Here is a 15,229-nt window from a genome sequence, read left to right as displayed (position 1 = left end):
ATTACTGGACCTCCGGTGACCGACGCCACCGTCATACATATTTGCAGAGGGGTATAATTTTACGCATTGCTCTAGGACCAATAGAATGAAGAAGGTACGTTATCTTATTTGCTTGACTGTTGCTTTTGTAGCTTCTCTCATTACTAAACTGACGCGGTAGCCTGGGAGCTCTCCAGAATGCATTTAACAGTTCAGAAGGGATGGTCACTGACCTCTAGCAAACCCCCATGGTTATGGTCGGACTAGGACTTCATCTCGCAAACTAACCAATATTACAGTGGTATCGCAACTAAGTAGCAAAACGCCTGTTCGGCCCTGGTTAGGTCGTGTTCAATAAAGAGGGGTGCAGTTGAGCTCCTTAGACGCTAGCGACGTAATAACCGCAGGTGGCTTTGAATTTCGGGTATTACCGGAGCCGTTCGGGTAGCAGTTTTATTGAGAGTAAACGAACAGAAACGAAATATCTGAACAGTCTAGATCAGATGCCACCTGAAGGTGATCTAACGAAAAGGGAGGCGCGATCCGAGGTCTGACTGGCTGGCAGAAAGGAACCGGGCAGACAAGGAAATCGACTGGCCGATTAATAGGGTTTTTTTTTCTGAGACAAAGTTATTTTTATTGGCGAGCATTGTGCAAATCAATGCTTTCGTAAGCGCTGAAACCAGTTTATGGGACTTCGAGTTTTCAACTGTGAGGTTCATTAGGCAAAATGTTCTGTTGTCTTGCAATTTCATTCGCAAGTTTGACTGACGATACGTTAACAGCTTCGTTATAGCGGATGTGACAGCAGTCAAAAACGATGAATGTATCTTTGTTCATATGGAAACACAAACAACTAAACTTTCTATGCCCTTCGCCTAGGGATCGGCACGTTGCTTTTAAGATTCCATTAGTCTTTTATTAAATATGAACTGCTAACTTTGATTTGCAAAAAAAAAAAATATATATATATATATATATATATATATATATACATATTGTATCAGTTGTGGAATCGTACGCTTTACCATTTTTTCTCTTGTGTAACTTTACAAAAGCACCCACAGAAACGGTGCGGATAGTATTTGCACATCTCTTTTGTCTGCCTTGAGCAGCTTACTAGTTTAGCCACGGTTAAGTACAACAAGGCGGGGTGGCAGCTGTAAGCATTGTAATTCCCTTAAAGACCCCTTCGCCTTGCAGCATTTGTCCTTTTTCCCCAGCTCCAACTCTTTTCCCCTAGCTTCCACTCTATGTCCCTCGTTTCCTTCCCAGTCGTTTTTCGTACGTCCTTTGGAAAATTGGCTCGGCGTGTCTAAAGTTTCCAAGTCACGGCTTTCCAACCCAGGAGATGATTTAGTAGCGACCAGCTACACGTTACCGCAACAAGTACTGCTACCACTACTTTCACAACTACCATTGTTCCTTGGAGCACGGAGTCCCTGGCCGGCCCGCCGATCCTGTTCCTGTTGTACTTCCGAGACTAGCAGGGGAACGGCGCGCACAGTTTCTCCTACCCTTTACATGGCTCAGCGAAACATTTGTTGTCATAGAGGAAATGTTGGACTGAGCGGCACCGGGCGACGGCGGCGCTGTGGCAGTAGCGATGATGGTGGCGATAGAATTTTTTTTTCATAAGCGTGAGAGTACGCAAGCGAACGAGGCCGACAATTGAAGAGGAGCCTAACTGCTGTGTTTGGGTCGTCACCGTTTTCTGGTCTTAACGAGGCTCCAGTCTACAACGCTGTTTTGGTACTGCTGCTATTGTTAGCTATCGCTGTTCATACTCCAGCAGGACACGGCCAGAACCAACTAACTGGCACAATAGCGTTTCCCTATTCCTTCTTCACACCATAAACACAGTCGGTACATGACAGGCTGTGTCGTTCGAGTTTTTTGCGAAGGTACTGCCCTTCAGTAGGGTGTGTCCTTATCAGAGTCCTTTTCGGGTTTCGAACCTACCCTAATTCGGCCTGAATTACAGTTCGCCTTGGCTCGATCGAAAATCAACGCGAAAAATAAAAACGGGTCTACATCGTTTCGCCAACTAGTCAGCCAGCAGTGAAACTTATTTGACAGGCGTTTCCGATGATATCATTGCAGGCAGGAAAATCACTCCTATAACCTACACCATCCACCGTTTTTGGTCTTCTGGCCGAGAGAAAAAGGGATGTGGTAAAGAGTAGGAATATATGAAACAAAGTATGTGCCTAGGAGCCTTCGTCATTCCCGACTCTGGCCGCAACGAGTTCCAACTGCAAGCGCTACTACTTTTACGGCACGCTACTAGCCGGCGTCACCGTCGCTGGCACCCATCATTGGCATTTGGCTTCCTGGTAGACTCCTTCCTTCAGTTTAACTTGCATTATCCCTTAGCTAGTTCAGCCCCGGAAGTGTCGATTATGAGTCATTCGAACAGGGAGAGTGGGCACAGTGAGGACAGAGGAAAATACAGAGTGAGTGCTTCAAGGACCATTTATCATTTACAGACAAAGGTCGTTTACATGCCACACCGTTCCGGTCCGTTCGTCCCGCCTAGGGCCAGGCCGGTAAAACTGACCCACCCGCTTCCAACGGGTTTTCACTGCGTTCCCAATAGCAGGGTCAAGTCCTTCTAAGGGAAATAGCACAGCTCCATAGTAACGCCTGCCGTGCTTTTATGGCAGTAATGAAGTCTATAAAACCATCAAGCGATTCAAATTATTGTGCTAGGCAAAGGCGGCCTTCATGCTATTGCTTGCCATTCGGGTTAGCCTTCTGTGTTATAACCCATTGTGAGTCTACAGTGAATCCAATTGAACGGCAAGCTACGGTCGATTCACGACGCTAATAATTTTGTATCATTCAACGATGATGGCCAATCCTACCACTGATTACTAAGTAGTTTTCTAGTTTTCTGATTACCTCTTTCGGAGCTGACTTTTGCCCTGACAATTATTTCCAGTGTGTGAATATTGTGAAATTAGCATGGGGTGACCTAATGAATCACTGATACATAACAGGACCTAGCTATATATTTTAAAGTGAAAAATCTATTATTTCGGTGTCGTCTATTACATCACTATAACAGCTATTTTACGCCATGGCCAGTGTCTGCCAGCTGCTGTCGCCATTCAGATACTGGCAAAACACAACGCGTCGGTTCGACTTGGGCCGCCGTGATAGCAGAAAAGGGACGCACGCATATTGTGACTCAATGGCCGTAAACAACAGACAAATGAGTATATGACCAAATTATCAACACTCATTAGCAACCAAAGCTAACGCATTCGTTACTTTGGGACGAACTGTCCATGCATACAACGATCCCTCAGCGATCGTCCGAAGGCTGCATCCACTGTCATTAGTATTAGACGTAATATTAAGCATGGGTGCCAGCTGAAGTATTTGGCAATGTTTTGATGGTAGGTGTCATCAATAACGGCCTCGGCTTAATTCAAAACACGTGCACAGTCATGTATGTATCCTCTTTGCTGGCTCGACTAGTTAAAAAAAAAATTCTATGCACAGATACTCATAGCTTTCCGCTGTTCAACACTTAACGAAGTCTTAAGACTGAAAGATTTTATTTACTATTAGACAAGAAGATTATGTTTACCAGCCTATTACGATCTAACCAAAGTTCGCTCTCTCTCTAAAGTTTTCTCGTCAACGTCTTCTCGCAGTGATGAAAATGTGACAACAGACAGCTCCTTCAACCACCCATCAATAACGTTGGCCGTCTGATACCACAGAAGATGTTATCCAAGAGTATGTATACGCGGCGTTGAATTCCATTTAGAACAAGTGACAATAACACGATGTCTAAGAAATGTGACGCCATCGCCATTTCCGTCGTCACTGGCAGTTATCCACCAGAGGTTCAAAACGAAGGGTAGTGGCAGACGAACGAGGGGCAGAAGATTGAAAGCAGACTAAGGTCATGCTGCTTCCGTAGACTGCAAAACAAGGCTTTACAAGCTTTAGGTATCTCTGGCCCAAAACTCGCAGGGTCTTTTACGCGCTTATTATATTATATTGCTGCTGAGGCGACATTAGCCTGGACAGTGGCAATGAGGACAGACGGTGCCATTTTTACTATGTCTTATATATGAACGTGCATGAAACCCGAGTTTTTAGGCTGGATGATGGTTTATGGCCCGCGAAACAGCCTCCGTCGGGATGCTAAGTCAATAAATTTTAGTATCATGACAATTTCAGCGGATAATAGCAGACTCTAGCTCCGAACTCGTTTCCTTTTTTAGTTTACTTTCGTTTGCATCTATACACTGGCCGAGTCGAGAGTGTGTTATATTCAATGACAGACATCGAAACGCGCGAAAACACCGCTGTGACGCGTCATATTATTTACCGCGTCCTTTACAACATCTAGCCTACCTGCCTATTTACCTTTATTCACCTTTTTTTAAGCCACTCTTCCACGAAACTGATCTGTCACATCGTCATCGTCGTCGTCGTCGTCGTCGTCGTCATGAGATAACGTCACGTAAGTACTACTCAACGCTTAAGTACAGATCCACGCATCCTATATTGGTGTACTAGTAGTATAGGCGAAACCAGACGACTTTGGACGGCACGCGCGTAAATGAGCTCTGCTCTTCAAAACGTTTCTATTGGACGGGTTTTCAGCCGTCTATGGCATATACTAAAATTCTGCATAATCGAGGCTGCACAGAAGTTTTTGAGAGATTCTAGTAGTTTTGACATGATCTATTAAATGCTTAAAGGTCCGAGAGCAGCTTTATCCAGATTCGTTGATCTAAGCAAGATGACTAGAGGAGAACACGCAAATCGAACCTAACGGTAATAGAATTGGCCCTAACTAGAGTGGAATTTCGTTATCAATCATTTTTATTTAGAATTGTCTTGCAGGCAAAGGCTTCCTGCATCTAGCATCTAGCTTCGGCTAGGTAAAGGCTGACATTCGCACTTCCGCAACAGCAAAAAAATAACATCGTAAACCCTACGGTAAATAAGCTAGGTGGCTTCGTTCATCAGTGGCTTCAATATCTCACAAAGGCCATCCCGGTACGCGGCGACCGTAATTGTGATACTGTAATGACAAACAAATAATTGACCTCGTAGAGGCTTCTTTTCCTTTTTTCGTAATAAAAAATTCCTCGGAATCTGGCTGCAACGCAATGGTAATTATTTTCGTTATTTCAACATGGTGCTTTTAAACTAGATATAGATTGTATTGAATGCGTGCTACCTTCCTCCATCGCAAGACGGTTACATTGTGCAGAAAGATACATTTGAAAAAAACTATGTTTAGCGATTATTTCACTTACCAAATGGTTAACTTTGAAAAATGATTAATTGTACCTCGAAAAACCGACTTTTGCGTTCGGTCCACTTCTCCTTTTGTGATTTATTTACGTTCTGCACAATTGTAATCGTCTAAAATCACTCGTATTATGCACAGGATCATCTATATTATAGATTAAGGGCCTTTGTGTAGTCAGCCGGGATGGATGAATCAGCTTCGATGATGCAATCTCATCTAGCGAATCTTATATGTATGTAGGCGCGAGTCAACGTCTGCGAGGTTTTTGGCCGTTTGCCATACTGCCACACGACAAGACTTTCAACCTGACAAAAAGGCGCTTATGTACGCTTCTTTTTAAATCGATTGCACTAAAAAACAGAACCTAAGCAACGTTCTGTAAGGAGCGGGTTCAAAGCGACGCGCGCGACCGAGACAACAAATTTCATAGCGCCTATCTTCGCCTGCACATATAGGCAGATGGTAACCGATGCAGGGTGGCTGCCGAATCGCTACTGCGATATATTAAAAAGTATCGCCATAGCTGTGATAATCCGTACTAATAAGTCAAGATCCGTCGGTTTGTCGTTTCTATAATAAATATATTAGATATGGTACCATTTGCATTTGCTGAGTAAGACTACATATAACCTATTAAAGTTCAGGATCACTGCCAGCAACATTGCTACTAACTCACTACCACTAGATCAACATTATTTCGATTAGGATCGCGGCCGAACAGAGAACGTACGCGATTTTTGTCTGTTAGAGACTATGCCGAAGTGGACGAAAAGGGTGGCTGCTTCAACATGCATAATTGCAGACCTGACCTCATTTGATAAAAAAAAAAAAAAAGATTAAAAAAGGTCGCTTATCGGGTTAAATACACGAGGCGAGACACCGATTAAGAAGAGCAGTACGCTTTAGCCAATGGTCAGCGCTGCTGCGAAGTGGCTTATCCTCGTAAGAAAGCGTTGTAGCAAATGATCGAATTGATTTCATAGTACATCCAGATGAATCGGAGAGCACGACAGTTGATCATGAGCTGGACACTAGCAAAACAGAGTTACTGTTAACTCAGGTTTCGATAGAAATACAGAGCAAAATTTTAGTGAGATGGACGGCATTATCAACAACTATTCACCTGAGAATTTAAGCTAACTGGTCCTTTAATAGGGAGCGCAACAGACCTAGAGAGTCTGGCGTCGCCCGTCGCATAGTGATTGCTAGGTTTGACGTTAACGGCCTTTTTTCTTTGAACTTCCCTCGTTTACCCAGAGGCTGATACTGGCGAGACGTTTAAGAATCTCCCTACACAGGGCGGATCCCCTTAGGCGTCTGCAGTTCGTGAAATAATTTTTCCTTCTGATGATACTGCCGCTCCAGAGTGTAGCCCATTTCTTTACTATTTACCTGCCGCTTCATTGGCTCCTGTGCGTCCCAAGTGAGCAGAACTCTATGTTCGACAAAAGTTTTCGGATTTTATCTAATGCAGTTTCGAGCAGGTTTAACTTTGGTTTGCTGGTGCTTCTTGGCAAACTAGCTTCTTTGTAATATCACACAAACAGAAAGAACAATATATTCTTCTTTAAAATACTACGACTAAAAGGATCAGCTTCACCCGCTAACGAATGTGAATTATTTTCTATATTTAATCGTAGTATTTTCGTTCGTGAACTATACGAGCAAACATTGAAAGCAGTCGACAAGTGTAATAGCACAGGTTCCTGTAACGACTAAGCCGCTAAACTGTGCACTTCAATGAGAACCTCACGATTGACTTACTACCGCCAATAATACCCCATAGTGATGCTTACCTTAAGCACAGTCTGATGTAACGGTGTCATTTCCGACACGGAAATGTTGTACGTCTTCGGATAGAACAATGGCGAGATGTCGTTCTTGTCGAGAATTCGGACGAGCACATCGCAATGCACGTCGTATAGCTTGCGGTTCTTATGTTGCAGCGTACCGCGCACTTTCAAACGATAGCGATCCTGATATTCGCGATTGAGCACTACCGAGTTTTCTGTTCGAATTCGTAGTAGTAGGTACCAAAAATCGCCGACCTGCAACGTGGGATGAAACGAGACCTTCTTAGACTCCCTGCCGATTCGTATTACAGGCACTCGTTATTAAAACGAGATAATGTATGAATGACAATCATCACAGCATTTGAATTTCTCCTGAGTACCACAACGACACCGAAGTGCTCTTAAAAAAATCGACTGCCCCTTCCTCTCCCCGCCTTCTGCCACAGGCAATTTTATTAAGAACAATCGGAAAATTGCACGAGTTTGTAAACGCGAACTGCGGCTAGCTGTATTAATCATGATTATTACCGGTCGCAGTTTTGAACTCGGCAGAAAAACAATAGGCGAACACTTGTGGACACGTTTTATGCGTGTATACATAAACGTATTCTTAGGGCGGGGGTAACACAACATACTAACTACACCCAACCGTAGAACAAACTGTATATTGGAAGGTATTATATATACGTTTAGGTCTTCGGTTGTAAAGGCAGAATTGCCTCGTTGGCTCGCGTCGGTGGTAAAAATAAAAATCGAATAGAGGATGCGTATTATCTGAAGCATGATAATTGTTCAATTGAGACTCATGCATTTCTCAAGTCTCCCAGAAGAGCTGCAGATCGTTTCAGTAAGTATAGACACTGAACAAGGCATCTTGTTCATATATTAATTATATAAACATACATTATATGGGGTGCTATTACATATTTATATAGATTGCTACAAACTGACTTGTCACAGTTCAGTATTGTTAGCAACAAGCTTCTCATTGGGATTGATATTTGGCTAAAACAAACGATGCCGTAAGAAAACCATTTTTCACTATATGTTATAGGGCTCGAAGGTTAACCAGCTTTATTTCGGTACTGACCGTCGCCGTAGAATTCTTCATATCTACTGTATATATTCACAAGGTTACATTTATGTGCCGTTGACAGGTGGGACCATTATATGTATGCGTATAATGAAGCGTTGGTGAGCATCGTGAGAGACTCACTAGAAGTCCTGTTCTGCGGCAGCAAACCGATAAGCACACAAAAGACGAACGTCCCGTTCTGTAAAGGACGTATTATTGATTTTGTAAGCGCTCACTGGGCCATCTCTTTTCAAACGCTATCGGTTCCCTTTTTCCATCTTTGTGATGACAAATCGATTTATATTCGGGGCTCCCTCGCAATGATCTCAATTCCACGCAAAAGAACCTCACTGACTTTCATAGCTTCCACGAGGTTTCTGATAACCGATAACAATCGGCGTACGAGTTCATTGCATATTCATTTAATCCAAGATATTATATGTTAGAATTAAAAAATTGACATTGTACTGCTAGTACGCGCTTACACGAAGTATGTCTATCTCCTGCATACTCCCTGGACATGGGCAGGCACTTAAAGACCTGCGCAGTACTAATAATCAGATGTACTGCAGACTTCAGTAAACGGACGAAGAATTTTGTTTCATTACATATATTTAAGATAGAGTTACAGGCATACATAAAACATTCTACAGGTCCTTCAAAGCATTCGTTCTACCTAAATGGTTACGGGTACGTTACTTAAGATCATTTCAATAGTTGATCTGCACCCCCGAAAGCGGCTGCATTCTAACATAAGTAAATTTTGACAAGGCTGACATTCAATTTCGATCGAGATTGAAACTAACTAAAGTTTAATCCCTAACCAAGATAACGTACTCTAATGTTTTGAGGAAACCTTAAAGTATTAATTTATATAGTAGGAAATACCTAGAATAATGCGAAAACGAGGAGATTAGAGCTAACCCATATTAGCGAGTGGCCATGAAAAAGGGCCCGATTAGCTTAGAGTAATATATAGAACTGCTAAGAGAAACCTAAAGGTATGTTGTCGGAGCGAGCCTTTTCACCATGTAATTCGTCCTTGTCTCCGTTTTCTGTAAGTTTGACTAGTTTTAATTTCTAGCTATTTACACTCCCGTTAACTAAGATAGGACAGAGAGCGTGATCGAGAGGACGGAAACCCTGTTGAGCACTAAAAAAAAGGCCCCCCCCACAACGACTTATCTAACAAAGTCATTGTGGGGGGCCTTTTTTTCTATCTGCCTCGTTTATTATCGCTCCAACTTATGCGTGTGAGATAATATACATTGTTTTTATTTTGTTTCAATAAACGAAGCACCGTGTACTGCTTTTGTAGTTGATCTGCTACTTCAGTAGTACAATAGGCCAATGATGAAACTGAACATAGTCTTGTTTCTGCCCTGGGTCGTGTTTGTTTGTTCAGCAGAGCAAAGCAATCAGTGGAGAATTTTGCAAGAAAATTTAACCTCCAAGTAAAGATTGTAAAGGTCATTATTTTCGCGTATTGCTTTAAGGCCTGAAGAAGTGTTGAATGCAATGACGAAGCATATTTCATTCGCTCCGTGGCTACAGTGGAACAATTATATGGCTTCTTCATGCTGGCACTACGTTGTTGCTGTTGGTCTCGTTTGGCTACGGTTTTTAGGCAAAGTGAAATCGCCCGGGAACGTTCTATGCACTGTGTCGCTGCAAAAGCGCACGGAAAATAAACACTGTCGACTGACATTACCGTTTCCGTAAAACCGACGCTATTCCCGTTTCAACCCGCTTTGGCCTGATGGTCCATTTAGGCTCTGCCCATTTACGTCTCAAAGGAGATGGGCCGAATCAAACAGGACACCTGCAATGAAATTCTATTGGAACTCCAACTCACTCTTTTAATAAACCCCACTACCCAAACCCAGCCTTTGCAAGCAGCAAGGGCACGTTGAGCTCACTCGCCACCCTGATACCTTTGCCCTTTCTTTCTGTCTGTCTGTCCCCTGCTTTAGCTCGTCGCATTGGTTCGGATTCGTTAGAACTAGATGGTTCCTTCTTCCTCTTCGTCGTATTTTCAAAAAGTCGGCTACCTCTCTTTATCGCCATGATCGTGGCTGCCGTAAGCCTTCCCTTTGCGCTTTACGGATATCGTTTTTTTCCTCTATATCCAGTTTATTTCGAAGGAATTTTTTAACAGTCAACTACACTGAAGTGTCTAAGATGTACATATACACATACATAGATTTATATGCTGATGATTCGCTTCAGAGCAGAGACAGGCAAGCCAAAATAAGAGGAATTGTTTTTATGTTGATGGCGAGTAAAAAATTATTTTGATGACTGTGGCTTTTTGAGGGTTCGCAAATAACTGTTTTGCTGTTGAGCTGTGCCGTCCATGCAGATCTGATCGTCGCAGATGACCTGTCTTCCCAATACTTGATATACTAAACTTAGGCGTGCGTCAAACATGATGCAGGTCTACGAATTTTCGAATGGCTGTATCACCTAAAATGACTGGCCCCGAAAAGACCAAGAGGATGGCCAATTTTATGACGGACGGACTGTGTTATAAACTTTAGTTCTTTGATGCTCCGCAGACAGACTGGCTGTTAGCCGGATGCGATACATTGCTACAGGGCCACTTTCAACTGTCTATCTGACCGGCGGTTGGGGGAAACAGCCACAACAGCTCTATGGTCCTGGATGCATGACGATGACGCCGTTTTGTGGGGCCCCTGGGTGGCATTATTGGGATGCCATTACCGACCATGCGACAAGAAAGCCAACAGACGACTATCGTGATGACCTACCCACCTCGAAGCCCTGGCCTTTTGTCTTTTCGTACTCTTCTCTCTCTCTCTTTTACATATATATTCCGTCCTCCACTCGCCCTTTTTCTCCGTCTTCTTTTTCCTGCTCACCCCAGCCACCGCTTTCAGTGTGTATTCCGCCTTGTTCTCGTTCCTCTTCCATATAAAAATTGCCGAATAAGCCCGCCAGACACATCATCGCATAGCTAGACATAAGATGATCCCTCAACGACGGTCTCGTTAATCTACCCCCTTTCCTCCTGCCTCCCACCCTCCGCCCCCCTATGAGTTGGCGCTTCTGTTGCAACGTCGTCCTCTATTGAGTGAATACCATAGCTGCTATTACAAACTCTGCGGCCGTCGCTACTAGAACTACTATAGCCATGCTAGCAGTAACGTTGTTATAGATCAGTGGCTGCCAGAGCTGACGGTGCGCTCATACGTTACGCGTATGAAAGCCATCGGTAACTCCGCCCTCATCCGTTGCTAGCATCGTTATCGTGTGCGAGTACTGCCGTCCACTACGTAGGCAGTAAAGGACCTCTAAAAGGACGTACATCAAAGATTGCGACGCACGCAATCATGCCGTTACTACTACCGAGTGCGACCCAACCCGACTCTGACCTGTGTCGAAACCGTTGCCTAGTTTAACGCTGACGATTCGCTTCGTAGCGATGAAATGCGAGCTTCGCGTGACGACGCTTCGCGAACACTATCTTGAAGGACGGCTCTCTACTGGCTTAGTTTGAGGAGGGGGAGGGGGCAAAAAAGGAGCAGCATCTTGCTCCTCACTTCAGTGAGTGAAGCAACGAATCGCTAACCATTGACATTGGCTGGTTTCCAAGATCTTTAGATGTGCACCTCAGTCGCCAGCTGGGCACGAAGAGGTAGCGAGTGAATTGAATCTATTCATTTTTCGCAGTAATCGACGGGTGGCCTCATTGACTTTGTCTCTCTCTCTTAGTGAGATGCGAGAGACACAGTCTGTGTGCAGCAACCAAGTGACGGCAGCAGTTACGCCGGTGGTCAGACTAGGTGACTAGTGGCCAAACGAGCAGACAAACAAAGAGCCAAGGAGAAGGGTTTTTCTAGATCGATTTTCGCAAGCGGCACCGACTTTGCTAGAAAGGGAGCCGCTAGTTGCTGCTGCAACTAACTTGGCTTTTATCCACCCTTTCATCTGATTAGTGGCTTCGTCTGGCGCACCGCCAGGGGTGGTAAGTAGAAACCTTGCTCGACGCGCTTTTCCTTGTCCCCTGTTTCTTTTCTTATGTTCGATTGCAGCAGCTGCTGCCTTGCACTGTGCGCATATGTGGGTCCGCAGAGGAAATAATCCCAACCCAGACGCTGTTATTCCAGGTCACAGCAAAAAGCAAATAAGAACATCGTCGTGGTTCTAGTGAGTACGTAATAATAGGACATGACAACGAAATTTGGCCAAACAACACTGCTAGATGCTTTTTATAGAGATATCTATACACAGACAGTAAATCGGTATTCATTTCCAAATGATATATTGAATATTATAACATTTAGTAGATTTGATAGATAAATAGATAGTAGATTGAATTGATTCCCTGATTTCGTACAACTGACACAGCAAACGAAATCAATTAAATCGTTTTGATACAGATACCCTCAAAACAATATACGAAAACGGTTTACTAGGCAGTAGAAGGTGTATTGAAGAAATCTTTAACTTACAAATATAGCATCGCCTGATAAACGGGATTAACAATAACTGCACTATATATCAAATACGTCTAGTACACTTGACATGGTTTCATGGCAGTCTTCAGAATCGCTATGGCAAAGCCGCTTTAAACATAGATTAAGTTGTGCCGATAGCCTTAAGTAGCTGCAGGCAATCTGTGCAAGTTGATGGCTGAGGCGTGCTTTGTGAGCGCGCAAGTTTTTTCCACGACCCAATAAAACATTCGAGAACTGATGTGGGAACAAACCCCCTATGAGATATCACCAGAAGCATCATCAACCGATTCGCGAGCGGGTCCTCAAGATATGCAAAGCTAATATGATGCAGGCTTCATCGACGTCGTAAAGAGAGAGCGAGACAAAAAGACGACGAATGCAGAACGTGTTATATCTAGAGACATCGAATTGGCAGGCAATTTCACATGAAAGGATTAAGGCTGTGTGCAAATTTTCCAAGTGTCATATTTTGCAAATGGCGCCTCGTTGATAAACTTGGAGTTCAATAGAGTTTGTACCGGCGCTAAAGAACATGCTAACGAACCAAAAGCCAGCTTCACTAATAAAATAAGAAACAGGACGAAATCGATCACCTTGTGCTTCATTTAAATAAATGACCTTTGAATACGTAAACGTAGAAGCCTTGACAGTTCTGGGCTTAGAGTAAGGGCTTCGGAAGTTGCGGGGTTTGCCCTTGTTACGTTATGAAACAATTGCGCGTTCGTTGCGTCTAAAGTGCGCCAGCAGTGGTAGAACAAGAGTTTACATCATCGAAGGCATTAGGTTAATCGTATATATGAAAATTCAGTTATGAGGGACGAACAAATTACCCGATCGGCAGAATTATTAGAGATACATGTTTCGAAATCATATCATCTTTACCCTAAAATCATTTCGACAAACTATTATTGATAAATACGTATTTTATACAGTAGAATCAATAGCACCTTATAGACCTACAAACATCTACATAAAAAAAAATCGTCTACGTGAAAAAAATCTACTTTTTATTTGGTCTTTAGGACTGACAGATCACTATGAATACTTACCTGCTTGGTCTCAGCTTTGAAATACTTGTCCTTGTCGCCTGAGACGATCTTGTAACGTACACTCATTTCTGGGCTTGTTTGTATTCCCATACGTTCTTGCGGGCGGACATATGTCTTTCCGACACAGTTTTCAGGAATTGAAACATTGTACGACGCTCTGGTAAACGTGAGTCTGGAAATACGTATAATATCGCACACACATATTTATTTGTTTTAATTTTTCAGTGCTTCAAATAGCGACAGCATGCAAAAGCAACGTGCACATCGTACCAAAAGCAAGGCTTTTTCTATAGCTGATAGAATTAAAGACTGATCCTAGGTCATTACTTTTCAATTATTTTTAATACGACCACATTGGAAATCGGTTTTGCTGAATCTTTAAATATATTTAGGGAACCGTGAATAATCCATCCTAAGTCGATGCAACCAACGTAAACGTATAAGAAAATTGACAATTTAAGCTATGTATATGCTTATAGTTCGAGCAAACGAAAATGTCGAAATGATACAGGCTAATAATAATCACGATCGGTGCGGTCCATAAGTTCGCTAGTCCAGTCGCTTTCATATGGCTAGTGCATGTACCGCTGTGGCCTGGTACCCAGGAGGCGAATTGGAGTTCGAGTAAGTTAACCGATAAGTTGATGGCTACCGACTGTGTTTGCCTTTGCAAACACAGTCAGTAGCTTTTCTCCTTAGCCCGCAGCCGCAATCATCTTAGCTTGTTGTGAGAAGGCTCGGTGGGTTCCGTCTAGCTACCACTGCTGCTACTGTCGCAGGTCAGGATTGCCCCTAGGCTTGAGGTCATACTCCGTCTGCCCCAAGTTTCTAGTGCCGAGCAAACGGTAGCGGTCACGAGCAACCCCTACTTCGTGTGCTTTTTTCCATCGGGAGAAATGGGGAACAAAGGTCAGTAAACAACACAGCCTGCAAACGGGAGAGCTCGCTTCTTTTCTGATGGCCACCGTTACTTTCAACCGGCAGCTCCGGGGCTTCAAGCTTCCCTTTAGATCAGGTAGAATTCTGTTGACATGACCCTCCACATAATACAGCAGTCCAGTTTCTTCCTGCGGCAGTCCAGAGCACCACGGCTGATTTAGGTCGCCATTTAAATGGAACAAAGCTAAGAAGGTAAAGGCTGGTCAGAGGAAGCACAAAAAGGAGAGACGGAGAAACACTAGAAAGCTCAGCGCAGAAGGTAAATATACCATGGGCTGTAATTGAAAAAATCCTTGTGGCGTTTAGAACGAAAAGCCAACACTGCACGTAAGCAAAATCAGACTATGTAATATTCGAGTCAGCACACTAACTGTCAGCGCTTCGTTATTGCGAAGATAAGGCCAAAATGTTAGAGTTCATATGCGCTAGAATTAAACATTGTTGCTACAATAACTAAAACAACGTCATTGATTAACGAAGAAAAACGTCAGTCTCAGTCATACAAAAGAAGACAGCCATTAACATACGGGTGGGCGAGGTGCTGCCTGCGCCACGACCAGACCTAGTCATTAGCCTTGATATTCTATTGGAACAAGTGGTATTAAGTTTTGATGAAAACTTACTGA

At 43.4% G+C, this 15,229-nt stretch overlaps 1 protein-coding gene and 1 long non-coding RNA gene across 10 annotated transcripts in view; one reads left to right on the top strand and one right to left on the bottom strand.

The window, feature by feature from the left end:
* LOC111243311 (uncharacterized) overlaps positions 1-5,116 on the top strand; it is a 65,897-nt gene extending 60,781 nt beyond the window's left edge. The window contains exons 4-5 of the long non-coding RNA XR_015319610.1: positions 4,390-4,465; positions 4,839-5,116. This is a non-coding gene — a long non-coding RNA (uncharacterized LOC111243311). The remainder of the gene's footprint in view (positions 1-4,389; positions 4,466-4,838) is intronic.
* The window catches only part of LOC111243309 (fat-like cadherin-related tumor suppressor homolog), a 420,575-nt gene that overhangs the window by 53,580 nt on the left and 351,766 nt on the right, over positions 1-15,229 (bottom strand). For all 9 annotated transcript variants that reach the window (XM_022788656.2, XM_086978170.1, XM_086978169.1 and 6 more), the window contains 2 exons: positions 13,665-13,836; positions 7,063-7,314 (listed from right to left, as the gene is read on the bottom strand). In XM_022788656.2, coding sequence (XP_022644391.1) covers positions 7,063-7,314; positions 13,665-13,836 — 424 coding nt within the window. The remainder of the gene's footprint in view (positions 1-7,062; positions 7,315-13,664; positions 13,837-15,229) is intronic.

Source organism: Varroa destructor, unplaced genomic scaffold (genome assembly GCF_002443255.2).
Source record: "Varroa destructor unplaced genomic scaffold, Vdes_3.0 BEIS01000001.1, whole genome shotgun sequence".
NCBI classification, from domain to species: domain Eukaryota; kingdom Metazoa; phylum Arthropoda; class Arachnida; order Mesostigmata; family Varroidae; genus Varroa; species Varroa destructor.
The sequence above is the reverse complement of the archived record's forward strand: the minus strand, read 5'-3'. Positions and strand labels throughout refer to the sequence as shown.